We start from the raw sequence: 21,190 nt of genomic DNA, 5'->3' as shown, positions 1-21,190 counted from the left end.
GAACTTGACCTGACGACGACTGGAATGGAGAAATCTGGCAAAATAAACTCTGCTTTCTATGACATGGAGATGGACAAATGAAAAAGAAAAGTTATTTTTCTATTGAAGGACACACTTTTCTCAATGATTATGCACTGACAAGTTGAATGTATATCTACTTGGAGGATGTCACAGCTTATTTCAAAAATAAATGTTGTTGCCAAACACAACAGACACATACAGATCTGGTGTAAGAAATATTTATAAATATTTACAGATACACTTTTAGGTTTTTATCATTATGTAGTTGACAAAAAAGACATCGGTCCGACGTCACAACAAATATTCCAAATATTATTTGACCTGATGAGTGTTAATTAACCACAGACAACCAAGGATATGGGGGGGTCGAGGTGGGGGGAGGTCAAACCAGGTGAAACCTCACCTGTAGGAAGTTAGTCTGACACTGCAATATTACACAAACACATAAATAAATAAATACATAAAGTTCATTCTATATTCCTGTCTGCAAAAATTGTTTAAAAACAAAACTTTACATTTGAATGTAGGTTAAAAATATGGCAACAAAAACCCTTTGTTGAAGAGAGTGGTGTATTTCTGTCTGTATGTCACTATGACTGACTGTTGCACACCATTAATGTACACAGCTAAGGTTCATAATATCTTTTTTTCATGGTTCGGTACTTTCTAAGGAAGTAGAGTGCTTCTAGCTCCTTAATGACAAATTCACCTCGGGCCACCAGTTTCTGGATCTTCTCGGGATCAGTTTCGTCCTTGTTCTTCATGAAGGCGGACTTCAGGCGCTCCTTGAAATACGCCGTTCCCTTTGGGTACTCTCGACCGATATACAGCAGCTGTGATAAATGAAATTTATAAAAAATATTTACATTTAATTATCTTAGCATTTGAAGTACAACATAACAAGTGGCACTTACAGTTTTGTACAGCCTGATGACGTCACTCCTCAAAGGTTTGGCCATTCCAGAAACGACGATGGTTCCCGTTGTTCTAAAACGACAGGAAAAAAAATTAAAAAGTGTTTTCCCATCAAATAACTGCAAAAAATAAATAAATAAAATTCATGTAACTACAGCAGCAGTGACTAGAAGCGGAACAACAGACGATGAGTAAATTAAACTAGCAGTTAGCTCGATAGCTGCTTTGTCTATTTTTTGATTAACTTATGACGTGCTAGTATTTAAGAAAAACAACAACTTTATATTTCAACCTGTTAACACAGAAGGAATGTTTAAATCGAACTGCACGGACCTGTTCTCTTTTTCACTTCACCTTCACAACAGACACCCTTACAACACCACTGGCCGTAAACCGTTACTTCTTGTGTCGCAAATAATAACAGACAAAAAACGCATGCGCAGGTATAGACGCCTCCATGGTAACCACGACGCTGACGATTTCAACAGAATATGGTAAGTTTTTTCCCATATTATGTTCGATTTTTGGCCTTTAAATATGTATAATAAGGATAAGAAACATCCGGGTTTGAAGATTTAATAATGTTTAGATTAAAATTAAGCTTTTTCTGCCATGTTACAGTCCAGGATTAGACTATATCGCTTAGTTTAAAGAAAGAAAAAACTAGCCACTCGTTACCAAAAGACCGAGATAGAAATGAGAAGAGAGAAGTAAAAAAACTGAAATACGATAAACAGGAAATATACTTAGTTACAACAATCAAATACCGGTACACATCTGATTCGTTAAAACGTCGAATTGAACCGGTCACTGGAAGAAAGCTTGTAATTTGTTTTTTTTTAGTTACAACAATCAAATACCGGTACACGTCTGATTCGTTAAAACGTCGAATTAAACCCTTGAAGTTGAAATAAATTACGGTCACTGGAAGAAAGGTTGTAATTTACTTTTTTTAATTATTATATTTTAAGTCTTCCAAAAAAGCACGTAAACCTTCCAAGTCTCAGAAACTGAAGCAGGAGCAAGAGGAGGAGGAGAGGAGGCTGCAAGAAGAAGGTAAATCAACTTTGGATCGTTGTCTTTTACAAAACAATGGCTGTGTATAAATGACACGTTAGCATTTAGCAGACACTAAAAGTGTAAAAACTTTAACATTTTATTTTTCTCTACAGAGGAGACCAGGCTCCAGGCAGAGAGAGAGGAGCAGGAAAGGCAGGAGAAGGAGAGGAAAGAGAAGGAGCGCGAAAGGCTAGAATTGAAGGTAGGTGTGACGTCATCAATGCCCTGTTGTCCAATAGAAGTCTTGATAATCGTTCAGTCAGAGCGGGTGTAAAAGACAAATTAGTGATGCAGATTTTTTTTTTCTTACTCATGTGCCGAGAGGACAGGGAGTTCAGAGAAGTTGAACTGGACGAACTGCGCCATCTGCTGGAGGACAATCACAGTGCAATAACCGAATGGAAAGCTGATGCAGCCGAGAATGCCAAGGTGATTTTTCTTTTTCCCTCAAAAAAAGTATACAAGGTTTCTGGTACAATATAATGTTAAACTAATCTACATTTTTTTATTGTTTTTTTTAATAAATATATATATAGTGGGAGAGGTACATAAAGTGTGATGGACACCCTGACCCTGCAGTACAGCAGGATATTAATACCTTTATAACCTTATGGAGAGATGACCCAGAGGTCAGGATCAAACCCGTGCTCCAGCAATGTCACCTCGCTCTACAGGTCTATATGCTGTGTGTACATGTGTATGTGTGGTTGGATATTTACTTTAAATATAATTTCATTTTTATGGACATAAAATATGAGAGTTATAATAGTCAACATATTGCGGCCTAACTAGCTGGTGGAGGAGCTGGAGACCCTGCTCAAAGATGCTGCCGACACCAGAGAAGCCAACATCTACAAGGAAGCTCTGGTGACGATGCAGGAGTTAATCCACCGTAAACATCTTCTAACTGCTGAGGAGATCCTCAAGGTAGGAGGAAGTCACTCCTACACCGGGATAGATGTAGGATGGACAGAGAGGAAGGTTTCGAAGGAATACTTCAAGTTTAGCTGCAACCACGTTTGAATTTTGTGATGCGATCACAGAGGGCCAACGAGGACACGGACACCGAAACAGGCAACATGAAGACTGTGGTGAGAGATGAGAACATTACACTGTGTCTGTGGGCCAACCTGGAGAAGAACCCCAGGTACATGTGTGTGTGTGTGTGTGTGTGTGTGTGTCAGGATAAACACAAAAACAAAACTGTATCACAAAATACCTGGGACGTCTGTTCTTGTCCGACCGCTGCACCCAGGTTCAAAGGGTTAAACTTCGACGACACCGGGTTTGGATTTGAGCTCCCGAAACAGTTGGCCGTCAGTGACGTCGCCGTACGGATTCTCCACACTCGCTACGACCACCTGTCCCTGCTAGCCTGGATGACTCACGCCAAAATACACACAGCTAACCAAAGGTCAGACATCACACAACCTCTGCTGATATTATTGTTGATTATCGTTTCATTCGCGGGGGTCAAACCAGTTCTGATTCTAATCAGATTGAACCCCAGGGTAGCTGTGGATTAATCGTGATTATTCGAGATAAATCAACATTCCTAGTTTCATCTTTTTCCACATCTGTTATTTGTAACTAATCCAAATGAACGATTATATCTACTGGACTGGTTTGTCCCAGAACTCTTGCACCGACCGACAAGACTCCAGAGGACGATCACGATCCTGAAGGAGAGGAGAAGGCCAAGGACAAGGGGGAGGTAAAAGGTGACAAGATGCTGCAGCAAAGAGTGGATGAAGAGATGAAGTCGCTCCGAGGGTTGGAAGGAACGAAGGTAGAAAAGGAAAGGCACGAGTCGGTTTGTTAGTTTTCAGTGTTAATTCTAGTCTGAATCTTTGTCACAGAGTGCAGTCAGGAAGAACAGTGCTCAGCCTCCAGAGGGCAGAAGAAGCCACATACAGACACAGATGGAGGCTCTCTCTGGTGGGTGTCCACATGGAACTCCTGCTGAGGCCACAGTCCCACCTCACAGGAATGAACCTCATGGTTGTCACTGATTTGTCTGTGTTGGTTCTCAGTCATTTTGGTGCAAATCTGTTAACCAAGAGGATTCTTCAGATTGGCTGAATACCTGACCAGAGTCCATTGTTTGAACCTTGGGGTCGTGACCCCACATTGGGTCACCTGAAATGTGAAAAAAAAAAAGATAAAATATTTTTTCAACAAATTATTATCCTAAAATTAAGATAAAAAACCACCACACAATCTTAAATAACTCCATTCTTTCACCTTCATTAATATGAATGTGTATAAATGAGAACTCCATTCTTTCACCTTCATTAATATAAATGTCCAATTGAATCGAGGATATAAAAACATCTGAGCTGACTTATCTTGATTGACGGCTGTGATCACGTGACAGCTACTGAAGTCGTCTGTGGCGTCACCAGAAATTTGTGATGTCATAATGAGGTGACCACGCCCTGACCCAACGACACGATTGTTGTTCTGAACAAATGTCTCTTCCTCTCAGCGGAGGTTGTGTTAACGTCACCAGCAGAGGAGCTCACGGCCGCGGACCAAACTGACCGAGTCCTAGTGGTCGACTTGATGGAATACACACCTCTGGGGGGCGTCTTCTACTTCGACGTGTTCCATCTTCCTCCACAGGCTCGTCGCGTGAATGAGTGGGAGATCAGACAGGTGAAGGAACCGAAGAGTTCCTCTGAGTTCCTCCATCTGTTCTCACTTCTGACCCTTCTTCTTCTTCTTCTTTTTTTATTCCTTCTCCACAGCTGCTGGACACTGGGTTACAAATGTTTTGTTACCCTACGGGAAAAACTAGCTCACCTGAAAATGAGGCCCACACCTGCCCCCCTGTTGGAGTGTCTGTGAGACTGCCCGACTGTGTTGTCTTTCTGGAACCTCCCCTAGTGGCTCGCTGGGACACTGCAGGTGAAGAAAGAACCTAAACTCCTCACACACACACACACCGTAAAAACTTCAAATGTTCTCAGGTGGACTAGACTGGACCACTCGTCTCTGTCCTAGATAAGCAGTGGAGGACGGACGGAATCACCGACGTGTCCTACAGCCAGGAGGAGGACAATGTCTCCTTCAAAATGGACTCCTTCCATGCTTTCGTGTTGATGCAGGAGACGTACATCAACCTCCCTCTGCAGAGGTGGGAACTCAGACCACTGGGCCGAGACTCTGCTGTTTTCACCTTTAATGGAGCCTTCATCACCCTCATCATCACCGTTCAGGTGAGAGACACAAACAAACATTCTCCCAAAATGATAAAAACTCACCTTCCATCACATTGACTCACAGGGCGATCGCTGTATGCTGCAGTCAGACGATCACAGGGGTCTTTCCCACATCCTGGGACAGTGGCTGAGCAGTGCTGTGCTGCAGAGAGCCATGATCAAGGCTGGAGTCAACGTCTTTGTCAATGAGTTCACCGACAGATACGTCAGCAGCTGCGGGAAGGTCAGTGTCAGCGTCTTCCTCTCCTTCAAAATAAGAGATCCTCATTAGGATTGTTCAGGCATGAGACGGTCATTTATAGACTGTTGTTAATCAGCATCATCAGAAAAGACATTTTCACATTCATACGATCTCACTCTAAGATGGTGTTTTTCAACCTTTTTAAACAAAGGCACACACAGTATTTCCTGTTAGAAAAAATACCACTGCACACCACCAAACAAACAAATGTCCAAAAAGAAGTATTTGTTATAATCTGTAATGTTCTGCTAGTTTCAATTTACTCACTCCACATGCAGCCTGGGCCTGTTTAGTTGAACACAGCACTGATAATTCTTGCAGGAAGTGAAGAAAGACATGAAGATCTTCAATAGAAGTCTCTGATGTTTTATCTGTAACTGCTGCCATCTGGTGGAAGATAATTTCATTGTTATGCCCATCACTGTTGCACAGACAAAGACGAATTATTACCAGTCAAACAAACAAGTGACATTTCACTGGATTTCCACAGTAACCTGATGTATCTGCTCTTTTTACTTTAAGTTTAATAACATTTAGCATCAACAACAACTGACAGATGACGTTTAATAAAGTTAGTAATATTAGTCAGAGTCAACGTACTGTGCAGCACGTTAATATAAAGGATGATTCCACATCGTGTTTGGTCGTTGGGTCACTGCCGCCAACGCTCGTGTAATTGGCCGTCCAACAGTCACCAGGGAGTTATAAAAAGAGCCGAGTGTGTTCTCTCCTCTTCAGGACCCACTCACAGAGCACGCTGCCTACGAACAGATGGCCCTCGTCGCCTCTGCCTGCGCTTTCTCGTGGAGCAAATGGAACACGAAATGTAGTGCTGAGCATCTGATGGTGCAGGTATTGTTTTCTGGGTATTAGAGTGTTTTTTTTTTAAAATCAAAAAACAAACAGAAATATTTAATTAGTTGTCGTGGGGGAACTGTTCCTGAAAACAAATTTTTTTCATTAAATGGAATCATAGAAATGCACCTCAGCTATAAATGAGAAACATTTTTAAAAATACAAAAAATAATAATCAATCAGTAAATAAAACAAATCATAATTAAGTAATGTTGATAAAACTCAAGAGGTGGAGAGGTGACCCAGGCAGGAATGGTTTCCTAAATGTGAAATAAAAAAATAAATAAAAACATGAGTGACTGCAAGAGTTCACCAAGAACATAGAAGAGTAAAAAATAACACATGAAATTTTTACTTGTACTTTTTGACATTACATTAAAAAAAAAAAAAAAACCTCAAACAGCAGGATTATTGACTATAGCAGCAGTTCTCAAATAGTGGGGGGGGCATGAGGGGCTTCCAATGGAATACGGCACACAAGTGTACCACTGCTGTAACACTTGAACAATAACAAGCCTCCAGTCACTAGGTGGCAGCAACTCATACATTGGTTTGTACAGATAAAAAATATATACATTTTCAAGTTCTCAATAGTATTTTAATTCACAGGGGTGTCTGAGGGGGGGGGGGGGGCTACAGTCATGTAGTGACTGAAAATAACCAGACAAGTTTAGTGTTATTTGCTCCTCACTCCTTTCTCCTTCCAGGCGTGCGAGCACCACGGTCCTGGTCCCGTCTCCAAGGACTCGTGGCACCTCTACCTGCTGGGCGCTCAGATGAGTCAGAAACTGGAGATGAGAGAGAACGGTCAGACTCTGTCTCTAGACCATCATCCTGGCAGCGAGTTTCACTCCACCTTCATCCACATGCTGCAGGAGGACATGAGTGACGACGGCAGAGCCCGGAGCAGAGACTCGAGTTTTCTGTTCGTCAACACGGTGCAGAGTCTGCTCTGTGCCACCAGGCCTCTGATGTTCTCTTAGACCCGTCTGTAAACTCGTAACAATTTGGTCAAATGATCGAGTTAAAAACCAACGTCCCATTTTTAAAAAGGTCTTCTATTTTATTTGTGCAAAACCTCACGTGGTCTTCAGAACAAATACAAAAAGTGTGTGTGGTTGAAAAACAGTCGCCACCTCAGTAAGGACGGAAGAGAAACAAAAGAAAAAAAAAAAAACTTTGGTGACAGACGGTAAAAACGCTGATTTACAACTTTAAATATATATATATTCACATATCCCCAACTCAAAACAAGCATAAATAGAGTTTAAAGCACTAACAAAAACACTTAAAATTAGTTTATTATCAGTGTTTGTAGACAGAAAAAAAAAATATATTTGTTATAATGCAGTCCCTGTCTGTAGGTGTTTTAAAAAGTCATGTGACACAGGTCAGAGTTTTTGTCCACTGGACCTTGTGGACCAATCAGCACGAGCTGTGACATGACTGAGCAGCGTTAGGTCAGCTCTGCTGACTGATTAATTCCTATGAACAAACCCTGTAGGGCCCAGGATGACCTCTGCTGGCAGCTTTGAAAAGTAAAAGGACATAATTTATTTAAAAAAAAAAAAAATTGTGAGCAGCCTACTGTGAGGACATGGACCTGATCTTTCTCTTAAAACAGAAACACACCTTCACACACAGGCTAACTACTTTAGCAAACGTGATGTGCTGTGTAAAATCCTCCGTAGGGTTAACTATGCCCCGAGGACCGGCCAGTGCTGACAAAGAGTCCAGTTTAAATCTTCAGGCATCCATCAGTGGTGGTGGTGGTGCACTGTCCTCTGTTAATTTCCCCCCACGGCACGCAGGACAATCTCTGCAGAAGGCTAATTAGCGATAGCACCAAAATCCCCAGGTCCCAGAGGCTACACTGGGGGCTGCCCGTTGTGCCGCAGCCCCGTGTAGGGCCACAGCAGCTGCTGGATGGTCATCCAGGAGTCTCCAGTCCCCACAGGGGCGGCATCTACAACTGGCTGCATCACCAGACTGGCCAGCAGCGCCAGGAGACCTGGAGCGGATGACGTAGCGAAACACGTCACCGAACAAATCGTGCAGCAGAAAATATCAGGCAACCTTTAAATTTACATTTAGACAAATGTATTCACATTCTAAAAACAAAAGCAACAGCATGCCATATTCAAAGTGAATTTTTACCTGCCAGCACCAGCAGCAAGGCCAACCACAGCCACAGACCTCTGCTGCCTCTGGCTACAGCTGCTGCAGCCGCTCGAGAAGACATCAGGCTCTGGGACAGAGACTGGACTATACCTGGGTCAGCAGACGTCGGGCTGGAGGAAGGACTGGGACTGGACGTGGGCGGAGAAAAAAAAACAATTTAGCATAAGAGCTACACTATGATGGACAACTAAGATGAGAAATAATTTTTTTTATGATGGACAACTAAGATGAGAAATAAATTTAAAAAAAAAGTCAGATGAAGCACAGGAGTTGATGAGACACCAAAAATACACAGTAACACAGGTTAGTAAAAACACACAGGTCATCTGGTCTGACCTGCATCCAACACAAACAGGCAGTGGGTGAAAGCAGTGGGTTAGCAGCACCAGTTAGCATTAGCGTCAATGTACAATTGTGGTTAAAAACCAAGTGTGAAGGAGCCACTTCGTCATGCGTGAGGACAAAGACTGAGCAGCAGCAGCAGCAGAGGCGATGGCAGTTAGCGTTCAGCTGAGTGTGAGTGACGTGACGTTGGCCGTCCTTCACACTTACAGCATGACAAAGAGCTCATCCTGACTCCTGAGTGTTGGCAAGGAAAGGATGAGAGGAAGGAGAAGGTAAGAACAAGATGTCTTCCTTCCACAGAACACACACTCACCACACAAGAGAGAAAAAGCAGGTTTGGTTAAAGCATTAAAAACAAAAGAAAACAAAAAATCACAGTGGAGAAGTGGCTGGACGTGTTAGTGATCAGAGAAACAAAGCCTTAAAACAAAATAACAAAAATTGTCAATAGTCGTACTTTCCACAGTGAAAAACATTCTGATCCATGCACCAAACCCACCAAGCTCACAGTTCACATTTGCTGCTGGGAAAAAAAACGATCTCAAATCAGATTGAGAGCTGAAGGAAAAGCCCTGTGAGAAAGACGGCGACTTGACGCGACTGTTAGCTTGTTAGCCCGTTAGCTGCTGGAACGAAGAAGCACAGAGTCCAGCACTGAGCCACAAACGGAAGACTCATCATTCAAGCACAGTTTGAAATTTTTTAACAGCTGCAACAACCAATCGGACGCTGCAGCTACTGGACCCTAAATGATGAACACTTCGCCCCCTAGCGTTGCTGGCAGAGTATTGCTGCAGTCGGTCAGCAGTAGGTAAACTTTGGGTTGGACTAACGTCTTCAGAGGCAGAATGAAAGAGCTGATTATGTTGCCCAGCTCATTGAGACTGGACTTCCTCCTGTCTGCCACCGGCTCCTCCGTCTGCTCGTCCTCCGACTGGCAGTCGGTGGCGTCACGGCCGTTCCTGTGAGCACGTGTGGGTCAGGCATTTAAACAAAACAATCTCCATTCAAATACAAATACAAGCGCGTGTGTGTGTGTAAAAACAAAAAACATGCATTTGCAGCCAACACATACAGGCAGATGCAGACATCCCATAATATTCATTGACATATAGTCTCCAGATCCATGCCCAGCAACACACAACACATACTGCAACGTTATTTTAACCATCAAAGAATTTTCACATTTTACAAAATTTGAAATTTTTTAAAAATTTGAACTTAGCTTGTCCACCAGGGCACAAAAACTTTATGATATTTATATAAACATGCCAAGCTCTAAGCGTTTGATGAACAGCCCCCCATGCCAGAATGAACCTGATGCAATAAAGATGGCTGCACAAAAATACTTTAATCTTCAGTGTATAAATGATAGTCTTTAATTTCGTTTGTTAAAAAATGCTGCAAATTAAATGCTTTAATCTTCAGTGTATAAATGAAAGTCTTTAATTTCGTTTAGTTAAAAAAAATAAAAAGTGAGAGCAAATATTTTTGTGATGAGATACGACTGTGACATCAGCACTGACCAGTAGGAGTGCTGTTATGTCTCATGCTTTGGTCTATGGTCTACGGTGCGGCCATCTTTATCCATCGGTCGTTATGATAAATGTGCCTGTGTGAATAAGCTGGAGCGACCTCCTCCTCCTCCTCCTCCTCCTTTCTTACCCCTTCATCATCACAGAGGGTTCTTCCGTGTCAACCCAGGCTGCAGAGCTAACAAAGCGTTTTAATGGAGGTCGGGCCATGTTCTTCCCTGTCATATTCCTGGAAACCACCATGATAACAGACGTGCAAAACAACGACAACAACCATAGCTGTGTTGTGCTACAACAGGCAGCGGTGACACGGAACCACAGCTCTTCACCATGTGAACAACTAACGTCTCCATTCATTAACGCAAAATTATAACATAAAGGTTAAATAATAATAATAATAATAAAAAAAAAAAACTTAAACGGTCACAAAGTCAAGACATTTTGTACATTTTCAGACGGGATTTATGAAAATAACTTTTGACAAACAAAATTAAAGTCAATGTCAACATTTAAGCAATAAAATATGAAAAATATAGTTTAATGACCAAATAGGAAGACATTTATAAAATAAAGTTTTTTTCTAAATTCTGTATTTTATAACTTAATTTTAAATTACAGAGATTTCTGTGGTGGGTTCAGTAAGTATAGGAAACACAGGGGGACGGAGGGGGGGGGGGGGGGGGGGCGGGTCCCTCTTGGAGAGTAATAATATTACAGGGGCGGGCACAGCAGGTCAAACTTCTTAAATTTTTATATATTTTTTTATTTTATATTTGTGCCAAAGTGAGAAAATTAACTGATATGTGTCAAAATGGGGTGGGCTCAAAAAAAGTCCTAGCTACAAAAAGGGGGCGCTGCAGAAACATTCTGGGAGATTGACTAATATTTTTAATACAGTTTTCTTTAATCTACTATATTTATAAGTCAAACAGTGAACATGACGTGAACATGTATGAAGACCTACCAGGGTGATCGTCTGGTCAGTCTCTCAGTGTCAGCGTCAGACAGGTCCTGTGGTTTGGACTGAAGGTCATGAATGAAAGAGAGAGAGAGAAAAAAAAAACTCTGTTACCTTCAATAACACAGACATGATATTTTAGTCAGTAAAGTCTCTCACTCTGGAGGGCAACCATACTGGTTAATAGTTTTTAATCTAACATCTAAACACACACACACACACACACGGACCATCTGTCAGTTGTCACAGAACCACATTCTGGACTGGATCAGTGAAGTACTGACTATAGTACTGGTACTATTCCTTACCAGGTCGAAAAACATGTTGCTTCCACCGGAGCGGGGGATCGCTGCTATGCTGACCCGCCGTGCTGTGGACTGTGGAAATTAAATATTAATAAATAATAATAAACTTTTTTTTTTTTTTTTTTTAAAAGACCATTTTCAGAAAAAAAACTCAAATGGAAACTCGTTTCGTACTCACCTTGTAGTATTGTGACGCAGTTTGTTTCTTACCACGAAAGTCATCTGGAAGAAGTACTAAGTTACTGAGGATGAGTATACAAATCACCTGTAATACTAGACTGTACTGCCCCAACTACGACAGTGGTTCAAAATCCTTCTGACCTTTTTCGGTCTGTGATCCGAACGAGCGCTCGTTCTGCAACATGGTCTGCCGCAGCTCCAGCAGCTCGGCGTGCTCCTTGGTGTACATCCTCTTCAGGTTCTCCACGTGCTGGATCATCATCTCCACAGCTTTGCCGATACGATTTTCCTGGCATTCAACGAGACAAAAACTATATTTAATCCTCAGAGTCCAAAATCAAATGGAAAATTAAAAAAAAAAGAAAAAAAGGGGTTTAATTTCTAGCACTTACTACTATATATATTTATAGATACATTTTCATATAAGCACAGAATAGAAACATAAATATATATTTATATAAATATATTCACATTTATATATACAAATATATATATATTTATATAAATATATTTGTACATATATTCAAATATATATTTACTTTTTTATAACATCCGTTGAAGTGCAGCTCATATACAGTGCAGCTTATATTTGCATTAAATGTATTTTCTCTCTCTCTAACACTCACCTGGTGAATGGCTCCGAGCATCTCAGATCGGCTGGACACCCTGGTCATGGACTGGATCAGTATGTCCAGGTTCTTCTGGAGTCTCTGAATGATCTCCATAGACTGAGTGTCGTCTTCACACAGGGGAATCAAGGCCTGATAAAAATGTAAAACTATGAAAAAAGGCTCAAATATATATATAAATATATACACATATATACGTACATTCATATATACATAAATATATGTGTGCATATATCCACCTGCAGCAAACCTTGGCAGCTGGACACTTCCCTGCGGACGTTCTCCTCGGCCAGGTCACGTGACCTCTCCTCCAGCCGAAGCCTCTTCTCCAGTGTAAACATGTCACACTTGAAACCCAGCGCCAGGCGCTGAAACTCAGCCTGAAAACATGAGAACAATGTCGTCGTCTTGTGCGAGAGTCAACTGCTGAACAAACAGTGTGTGTGTGTGTGAATTCAGTTGGATTAGAGAGCAGAACGAAGATGTTTGGTTTTCTTTTTTTTTGTTCTCGTTTCACCTTGAGCTACAAATATAATCTATATGGCATTAATTGACAGGCTGGTTAAAATCACCAACACTGAAGTTAACTCAACACCTTCTGTGATTCTCCAATAACAAAGAACTCCAATCTGAGAATATCATCATCTTATACTTGAGGAGAGTGAGCTGGAATGAAGTCTGTACCTCGATCTCCTTGTCGGTGGGCGTCAGGCTGCAGGAAACGAGAGAGAAGACGGTTATGATTCAGTGAAACATCTCCGTCAACTTCCTGATGGATATTTTCATGGACGGCCACAGTAGGTTGGGCTGCGGTGAACGTTTAAGGTCTCACCTGTTTGAGTCCTCTTTGAAGACGTCGCTGGAGTCGGACATCATGGACGTATCGGCTGGAGATAAAGGAAAAAAAAAACAAAGAGACAGTCGCTGTGGAAACTATTTCAATTATATTGTGGTAATAAAGTGTAAAAAAATAAGATGACATGGATACAGTGCTACATACAGTGCCTCCTATTGGTCGTGCGTGCAGTGTGGTCCTCCTGAATCTTGCGATCCTCGGCCACCTCCATGCCGCCAGTCAGATCCTGCAGAGTTTGGACAAACATGGCTGACACTCGATTTTCCAGGTCAAGTCCAAATCTGACTTTTTTTTTTTTTCCCTCATTCGTTCTACAGCACAGGTGTCAAACTCAGGTCCGCGGGCCAAATCTGGCCCATGGTGTTATTATATTTGGCCTGCGAGATAATATCAACTGTGTATTAGAGCTGGGCCACCATGATAGAGCCACTATGAACTGGTGGGATTTGTAGTGTTAGCGATGTATACGTCTTCCATCTCTGCTGTTAGCGTTGTTAAAGTAAGAACAGAGACATGGAGCTAAAACAATATCTTAGCTTCGTCGCACAGACACACAGACACACATACAGCAGGATGAACCACATTTTTCTCCAGGTCTTGGTGTCATGTTGACTAAGGGCAGCATCATTTACAGACAAAGAAAGAAGTCTAATCCAGAGGACGCCATTCATCATCATGAACCTGAAGTTTGTCAAACTCAGTTTTTCCTTGAAGGACATTCCGATCTAATCAAAATCAAAATCTCTTCCTCATGGATTCCCATTTTCCTCCTCTCTCTATTTTGTTGAACATAATCCAAGATAACAATAGTTTTAACTCTTAATTTAGCATCGGTTCAATTAGCAACAAATCAGTGTTGTTCATTTTCAACACATCTTTATCTGCTGCTCAGACATTAGCTTCACATGCTAAACACTAGCTAGAACTGCTAAACATTTGAAGAATTGTTGTGGACCTCAAATAAAATGAAAAAAAAAAAAAGTGTATTTTGGAATCCAGTCTCCGGCCGCATTGGATGGTTTGGTGTGCCAGACTTGGCCCCCAGGCCACCAGTTGACAATCACTCATTTATATGTGTTATAGTGTTTTAAAAAATATATTTTTTTTAAAATGGGTTACTTATGAATGAATCACACTAATTACGTGTGATTCATTCTTTTGTCAGCTCTAATCCAACTTTAGACCCCAATAAATAAAAAATTAAAAATTAAACATCACATTTTCAATTCACTTTGTAATAATGACAAAACCAGCCGTGTCCGTGACCTCCCTGAATATATTAGTTCAACCCTGGCATGAGAACAACAGGAGACCTGGGGTTAATTTACAAAACCAGCTGTAAATTATTCAATATTAAAATCTCTTCTACAAATAAAGACACACCGGGACGGATGTGGCAGGCGTTCGGCAGGTCTTACCAGTTCTTTCTTATTTTTTCCACCCTCCCTTTTGGTCGACTGGCTGGGGTCAGAGGTCACGCCGGCTCTTCCGCTCTCCAACCGGCTGCTGATTGTCAAGAGCGGTCCTGACGAAGGAGCGCTGCCGCCGGACACGTTGACGACGCCGAGCCGGTCTGATGCTGTGTGGAAGAGTGGGTGGGTGTGTGTGTGTAATAGAGTGAGTGAGTGTTGCACATAAATGTAAGAACACATGAACAAACAAGCGGTTGGGAAATCTCTCGTTTCCGTCTCCAGCTCCCTCATGCACACATATGTAGATTTTTTTTTTTTTTTTTACCTGCCATGTTGGCCTCTCCTGCCGGGACTTTGGCTGAACTTTCCTGCACACTCTCCTCCTCTTCAACCAACACAGGCAACAAGCTGACGCTGGGGAAAACACAGCCAGAGAAGATTAACCGTAGCATTTGCAAAAGGCACGGCCTTTTTTTTTTTAAAGAAGTGACTTCAAATGTCCAACTGTCCCAACGTTGACAGAAACACACGTGATCTTCAGGACGGAGTCACGTAACATTCACCCAGTCATCATCTCCCAGTGCTTCACTCACCTGTCCTCCACCGCCGCCGCTGCTCTGTCTGCCAGCTGGTCCTGTTTCAGGCTCTGAGATGGACAAAAGTAAAGGCAGCAGGAGGAGGGAGGCAGCGAGGGAGGGAGGGTGGGAGGGAGGGAGGGAGAGGGGAGAGAAAAAAAGCAGGTGGCCTTCTTTTAGCACTTTTTTCTGCACCACATTACAAGAATTGGTCAATCATTAAATGGCACATATACATGTTCACATGCATTAATGGTACCTCAGCTGTGGAGGAGAACCCACACACACACACACTGGTGTGTTTTACATAATATGAAGCTTCTGTGTGTGTGTGTGTGTGTGTGTGTGTGTGTGTGTGTGTGTGTGTGTGGGTGTGTGTTGGTAGGACTGGAGAACATGTTAACGTTGGCACAGCACTTTGCAGTGGAGGCAGGTTTTCTATATTCACTGTGTTGTCTTTTAAACACACACACACACACAGTCTGGTTTTCATGACTTCTGAGGCCCAAACTTTTAACATGACTGAACGCATGACAAAACTATAACCTTAATAAAACTGTAACCTGGTCTGAATTTAATCCAAACTAAATCTAAAAGACCTCAAAATGTCAGAATCTGAAGAATGAAAAATGTTACCAAGACACTGTCCCCACAAGGATAGCTATGCCAACACCACACACACACACACACACAGAAGGCGTGTACTGTCATAGGATGTTGTGTAATATGGTAATATTGTGCATACACTGGGGTTCAAACAGGAAAAGCAGTTTGATAAAAAAACCACATTAAAACAAAAAAGAACAAAAAGAGAGAGACTTCAGTGTCCTTCACTCGTACAGTACATCATAGTGTAGTTGTACTGCAGTACTTTATGCAGTATGGATATTTTGTTTGTTCATGGCAGGACACGTCCCAACTCTGAACCTGAGGTCAAACTGTGTCAACAGAACCTAAGGAGCAGATTCAAATGCAGGACAAATACACTGACAAATCTTTACAAAAAAAAAAAAAACAAACACTTGAAGGTCAGATTTACAAAAAAAAAAAAAAAAATCTGCACTGACTGCACAGCTTACGTCACATTTGAGAGTTTCTGTTTCTGAAACAATAGCCAACCCAAACGTGTGGCTTTTTTTTGACACGGTGTGACGTCCCACATGAGAGCAGCAGCGGTAACTTTGTACAAACCACACACGGAACTCTTCTTTAATGAACTGACGTAGACTTCAGTGTCAAAACAAAACTCTCAGCAATTAAAATAACATTTCAATTTAATATTTTATGGGCTGGAAAACTGCATAATGAAGGGGGAAAAAAAAAGCGAATAAATATCAACAAATTAAACTGAAGTCATCTTTTCCAGTTTCATGCCAACGGCTAAATATTTGGTCGCTACATCAGTTTGCTGCTGTTATTGCCTCATTTGTTCAGGGAGGCCAACTACCTTAGTTCTGAGGTCCTGCATCAAAGAGACAACACAGCTCTGACAGAGTACAATCACACAGTCGACCGACACCCGCAGACACTCACCGATATATAAATAGAGCCGCAGAGAAAGGGGCCAAAAAAAAAAAAAAAAAAAGAGGAAACAGCAGGTTTTTCTGCAGCTACAAAGAAAAGAGGAAGCTCGACTTCCCCCTCCATCACTAACCTTGATGGAGTTCATGTCTCCCGTCTTCACGTCCACGTCGCTTTTTTTCTCTTCTTCTCCCGTCAGCTCCTGGCTGAGCAGCTTGGCGCTAGGCAAGAGGTGAAGAGGTTAAAGGTCAGAAAGCATCCACGGTTTTCATAATTAAAAACCTGAAACACCGACGTCCCGAACTCAACGTATCAAAGTATCACTGACTGATGTGGAGAGAGAGAGAGAGGGATGAGGAACTTTTCTAGGCAGACTGTGTCTATGCAAAGCAGTGGAGACAGTCCTGTGTACACTCCTCCCTCATCGGCGCTGCATTTGAATGGCAAATGATACCAAGCCCAGGGTGAACTGCAGTACAAGTACACACAAGTACACAACCGACGTCAATTACAACGACTTTGATAGTATTGAGATGGGAACCCTCCCGGAGGGTATTTATTTTTTTCCTTACTGACTACTGCAGCATTTTGAGCGAGACGGTGACGTGTCGACAGTTACGACCGAGGAAAGCGTCCGATTCCTCGCTGTCCAAACTCGCAAATTTACAACAAATATCCCGATGTGTGGGATTGTTGACATCTTCACGTGTAAGAGGCTGCAGAAAGGTCTGTGGATTTGGGTTTTTTTTTATGTTGAAAAATCATTATAGATAAAACTGTTGTTGTGTTGTGTTGTTGTGTGTGTTGTGTTGAATACATCTTTGAAGAGCTTCAACATTAATAATAATTATTACAATAATATAAATGAGTTAACATTTAAATTTACATCCATATTGTATTTGCATATAAGAAGTACAGTGTACATAAATGAAAAACGTGATGTGTGTAATGGGTGTGTCATGTGCAGGGAGAACATGTATATGTAAAGTAAATACAAAAAATTGACCTTCAACATCATGTAAAACATACTCTGTCAAAACATGACATTCACGTAACAGACGTTTCTGCTCACGTCTATATCTATATATCAGTATATAGACAGTAGTTAGAATCTTATCTATGACCTCCAGACACTGGAAGTGGGAACCAGGTAGAACTGAACTCTCACTTCCTTTCTGTACCCAGTGCAATTACGTAAGTAGGTGCAATAACAACTACCCTGTGTATAATATACATCACCAACTCTGTTTGTCCAACATTATTATTTAATTGTTTGTATTTTGTATTTGGTTAAAACTGAGGGGACTACAAAATATTTTCTCTCAATTGTGGAATCAGTCGGGGGGTGATTGGACTGTTGGGTGGACTGGATTTGGCCCACGGGTCGCCAGTTGATGATCACCAATGTATACTTAAAAAAGGCTAATACATATCGTAGCTTTTAGACATTAATCTGCCGATGTCTTCACTTCAAGATGAAGAGGAGTGTCAATTTTTTTTTCCTTTTTAAATTCAAATGTCCAGTTACCTTTCGTCACATGGTGTGTCTTCACCTGGTCCAGTTGATGGACCGTGAAGAGAGACCATGGTCGGTGGTTTGGTCGGACTGTTCCCAGTTGTCGCCGCGTGTTCTCGCTCCTGCGTGTCGCTCAAGTTGTTGGCAAAACAGTCGGAGGCAGAATCTGGTAAGAGTTAGAGGGAAACGGACTGAAAAGTTCTATTTAAATTAAACTTGAATGATTTTTCATCATTAGACGGCATCGTCCGCTAACTCAACAATGCTAATCTGCTCCACCAGATTAACCCTTTTTTTTTATAAATGTTTTGTGAATATAATCCTGCAAAACGACTGACTGTCAAAAAGCTCAGCTGTGAATTAGCCGACAGTGAGAACAAAGAGATGCAGAATTATAGAAAGCCGTGTTCCTGCAGTGGAGGGTGAGTAAGAGAGTGAGAGGGAGGCGGAGGCCTTACTGTTCTCTGAGTGGGATGGATCGCAGAGAGCATCAGCCTCTGGGTGTCGAACGCTGACAGCTTGTGAGTGGGTGCTCGACGGCACCACAGTGTTTTCCTGTAAAACACAGAGAAGCTACATGAAAACTTTGGGTTTTTTTTAAATGGAAAAGGATAAAAGGGTCAAATCAGCCATGTTTTAATATTAGAAAAATAGAAAATATATTTTATATAATAATAAAGAGTTAACTTTACAGGATTAGAAAAAGAAGCGTCAGTGTGATGATGAAAAATGAAACTGCACATTCATAGAAAATGAAAAATGAGTCAGAAAGAAGGCGGAGCTTTGAAGAAGAAAACACACAAGTAATCCGAAGAAAGCCCGGTGGACCGTATCTGGCCCTCGAGCCATAGTTTGCCCAGGTCTGGTCTAGAGCTGTACTTCCTGATTACTGGTTTATTTTCTAATGGTTAAAATGCTTAAAAATTGTCCAAAAAAACCCCAATAAAAAAACAAATGAAAACAAACAAAAAAAACCAACACACTCCTTTGACAAATTACATTTCTTTTGTTGAAAGTTGAGGCAATGAAGTGGCTACAGAACCTCGAGGGACAGGAAGTGATAGTGTTGTGGGTATGATGTTAAAAAAATAAAAATGTGGCTAAGATGGAGATAAGGAAGAAACCACAGACACTGCACGTTTGTCTGCGGGCGATCGCTTTTTGATAATTGAAACTGAAGCCTCTGAAAGTCAACATTAACAGGAAGGATTTGGATCAATGGCACCACATCTGTCCGCGCCTCGGAAGAGAACCCGACCCCAACACGCTCTCCCCCAGTTCCCCAAAACCAACAGATAACGAAGTGTCCACTAAACTGGTTTGTTTTTAAAGAATTTTTTTTTAAAATATTACAATTTGACTTTCTTACCATGACTTGACAGAACACACGGACAGAGTAGTTCCTGATTGGTCAAAGATCTCGGGGCCAAACTGAACTGATATATTTTTTGCGATTCATTATGACAAGGAAGGTAAGCTGAGCATCACATCTGCTCGAACACTGTCCTGCTTCCTGTTGACGGTTGTTCACACCTTCCAGCTGCTGAGCACATCCTGTTGGCCACCGTTACCAACAGCGAATGTCTGACGAGTAAAACTTGAAGACGTGTTTTTCTACACTTTTTTTTTTGACAAAAACTGTCAACTGGCCACAAATAACGCAATGTAGGTCAGTAAATTATTTTAAAATGTGGTTCAATGAGACTAAAATGTTTTTAAAAAAAAGTCTGAAAATGTGGTTCAATGAGACTAAAATGTTAAAAAAAAAAAAGTCTGCCTATATTAGGAAATTAAAATGGCGCCTGCTCTAATGAAATGCTAACGACAAATTATTATTAAACAGTGAATGTTTAAAGAAGAAACATCATTAACACGTTCTTCACACAGCTGTCTAACAGGTTATTATATTAAAATAGAATACAAAAAAAAACTAAATACTTAAAAACTAATATGACCTCACAAAGACCACGTGGCTCCACAGTTTTTTACCTGCAATAGTTGAGATTTGGCCTGAAGCTGTGGCTGGAGGAAGACTGCAGAGTCTGTGGAAAAAAGAAAGAAAAAGAAGAATAAAGAAACTAAAAGAGCACATCTATGTCATCTAGATCTGCAGAAGAATTTGTATGCTTAAATATGACAAGGTCAGACATATGAGGTTGTCCACAGAAGCCATAACAAGGTCAGACATATGAGGTTGTCCACACAGAAGCCATCATTTCTTCATCATCATCATCCACACTGATGAGTCTGTTCTTAAACCTGGCCATAGAAGGATTTCACATACGGTGTGACATGAACTCAGTCCATAGAAGTCTGGAGTCCAAAAACCATAGAAGGCCGGGGTCAACTTCAAAAGGTCCTCTGGTGTCTTATGGATGGCTAGTGCCCTGTGACAACTTTTTTTTGGGGGGAGTTGGGGATTGGTGGGGGGTGGGTGAGACTTCTCCGAGTCATAAACCAACACTAAGACAATCTCCAGAACGTTCCATTTAGTGTGAAATCATCGTCACACCGATTAATTCATCATAAAAAAATAAAACTTTGTTCGTACTGAGTTGCGTCCACTGCCACCATCACGACGCTTGGACTCGTTACCTGCTCCAGGCTGTGTGTCCATGCAGACGACAGACATAGGAGTGGACGTGTCTCTGTCTCGTCCCCCACCGTCCCTGCTCTCAGGTCGTCTACATTTGTCCAAGTCGTTGCTCAGGAAGTCTTGGAGGAGAAGCTCCCCCTCGTCCTCCCATACCAAGTCTTCTTCAGCGGGCTGGAAAAAAAAAAACAGGAACAGAGGAAAGGAAAGAATTAGGAGGTTCATGAGCGGGAAAAACATGCAGACAATCAACTGTTTCAGAAACGACT

At 41.6% G+C, this 21,190-nt stretch overlaps 3 protein-coding genes across 7 annotated transcripts in view; 1 reads left to right on the top strand and 2 right to left on the bottom strand.

The window, feature by feature from the left end:
* Nucleotides 1-223: 223 nt before the first annotated feature.
* On the bottom strand, nt 224-1,370 carry lyrm5a (LYR motif containing 5a). Its single transcript, XM_008315933.3, has 3 exons — nt 1,270-1,370; nt 936-1,008; nt 224-854 (listed from the first exon to the last, which is right to left on the bottom strand). The coding sequence occupies exons 2-3, from the start codon at nt 978-980 to the stop codon at nt 648-650; spliced, it is 252 nt and encodes an 83-aa protein (XP_008314155.1). The 5' UTR covers nt 981-1,008; nt 1,270-1,370; the 3' UTR covers nt 224-647.
* A 4-nt stretch (nt 1,371-1,374) lies between these two features.
* dnai7 (dynein axonemal intermediate chain 7) lies at nt 1,375-7,507 on the top strand. 5 transcript variants are annotated; one of them, XM_025057440.1, is made up of 16 exons: nt 1,375-1,430; nt 1,908-1,992; nt 2,109-2,197; nt 2,320-2,424; nt 2,532-2,669; nt 2,788-2,922; nt 3,039-3,142; nt 3,251-3,409; nt 3,631-3,784; nt 3,855-3,933; nt 4,484-4,653; nt 4,746-4,905; nt 5,002-5,210; nt 5,284-5,442; nt 6,199-6,312; nt 7,023-7,507. In XM_025057440.1, the coding sequence occupies exons 1-16, from the start codon at nt 1,428-1,430 to the stop codon at nt 7,296-7,298; spliced, it is 2,139 nt and encodes a 712-aa protein (XP_024913208.1). In that variant the 5' UTR covers nt 1,375-1,427; the 3' UTR covers nt 7,299-7,507. The 5 variants fall into 5 exon arrangements, with proteins under 5 accessions (XP_024913208.1, XP_008314159.1, XP_024913210.1 ...); XM_008315937.3 differs by having other exon boundaries at nt 5,002-5,216; XM_025057442.1 differs by lacking the exons at nt 1,375-1,430; nt 1,908-1,992 and having other exon boundaries at nt 2,157-2,197; nt 2,325-2,424; nt 2,532-2,692; nt 5,002-5,216.
* lrmp (lymphoid-restricted membrane protein) overlaps nt 7,356-21,190 on the bottom strand; it is a gene marked incomplete at its 5' end in the record, with an annotated part of 22,737 nt that continues 8,902 nt past the window's right edge. Inside the window, 23 exons of the mRNA XM_025057160.1 lie at nt 7,356-8,326; nt 8,473-8,624; nt 9,049-9,075; nt 9,561-9,579; nt 9,634-9,803; nt 10,507-10,755; nt 11,341-11,399; nt 11,643-11,711; nt 11,818-11,861; nt 11,961-12,108; nt 12,446-12,580; nt 12,688-12,828; nt 13,133-13,160; nt 13,281-13,335; nt 13,449-13,530; nt 14,723-14,883; nt 15,042-15,130; nt 15,310-15,362; nt 16,946-17,033; nt 18,341-18,494; nt 18,787-18,883; nt 20,318-20,370; nt 20,924-21,095. Coding sequence (XP_024912928.1) covers nt 8,184-8,326; nt 8,473-8,624; nt 9,049-9,075; nt 9,561-9,579; nt 9,634-9,803; nt 10,507-10,755; nt 11,341-11,399; nt 11,643-11,711; nt 11,818-11,861; nt 11,961-12,108; nt 12,446-12,580; nt 12,688-12,828; nt 13,133-13,160; nt 13,281-13,335; nt 13,449-13,530; nt 14,723-14,883; nt 15,042-15,130; nt 15,310-15,362; nt 16,946-17,033; nt 18,341-18,494; nt 18,787-18,883; nt 20,318-20,370; nt 20,924-21,095 — 2,388 coding nt within the window. The remainder of the gene's footprint in view (nt 8,327-8,472; nt 8,625-9,048; nt 9,076-9,560; nt 9,580-9,633; nt 9,804-10,506; nt 10,756-11,340; nt 11,400-11,642; nt 11,712-11,817; nt 11,862-11,960; nt 12,109-12,445; nt 12,581-12,687; nt 12,829-13,132; nt 13,161-13,280; nt 13,336-13,448; nt 13,531-14,722; nt 14,884-15,041; nt 15,131-15,309; nt 15,363-16,945; nt 17,034-18,340; nt 18,495-18,786; nt 18,884-20,317; nt 20,371-20,923; nt 21,096-21,190) is intronic.

This window comes from Cynoglossus semilaevis, chromosome 8 (assembly GCF_000523025.1).
Source record: "Cynoglossus semilaevis isolate Cse_v1.0 chromosome 8, Cse_v1.0, whole genome shotgun sequence".
NCBI classification, from domain to species: domain Eukaryota; kingdom Metazoa; phylum Chordata; class Actinopteri; order Pleuronectiformes; family Cynoglossidae; genus Cynoglossus; species Cynoglossus semilaevis.
This window is presented reverse-complemented; position numbering and strand designations above follow the sequence as displayed.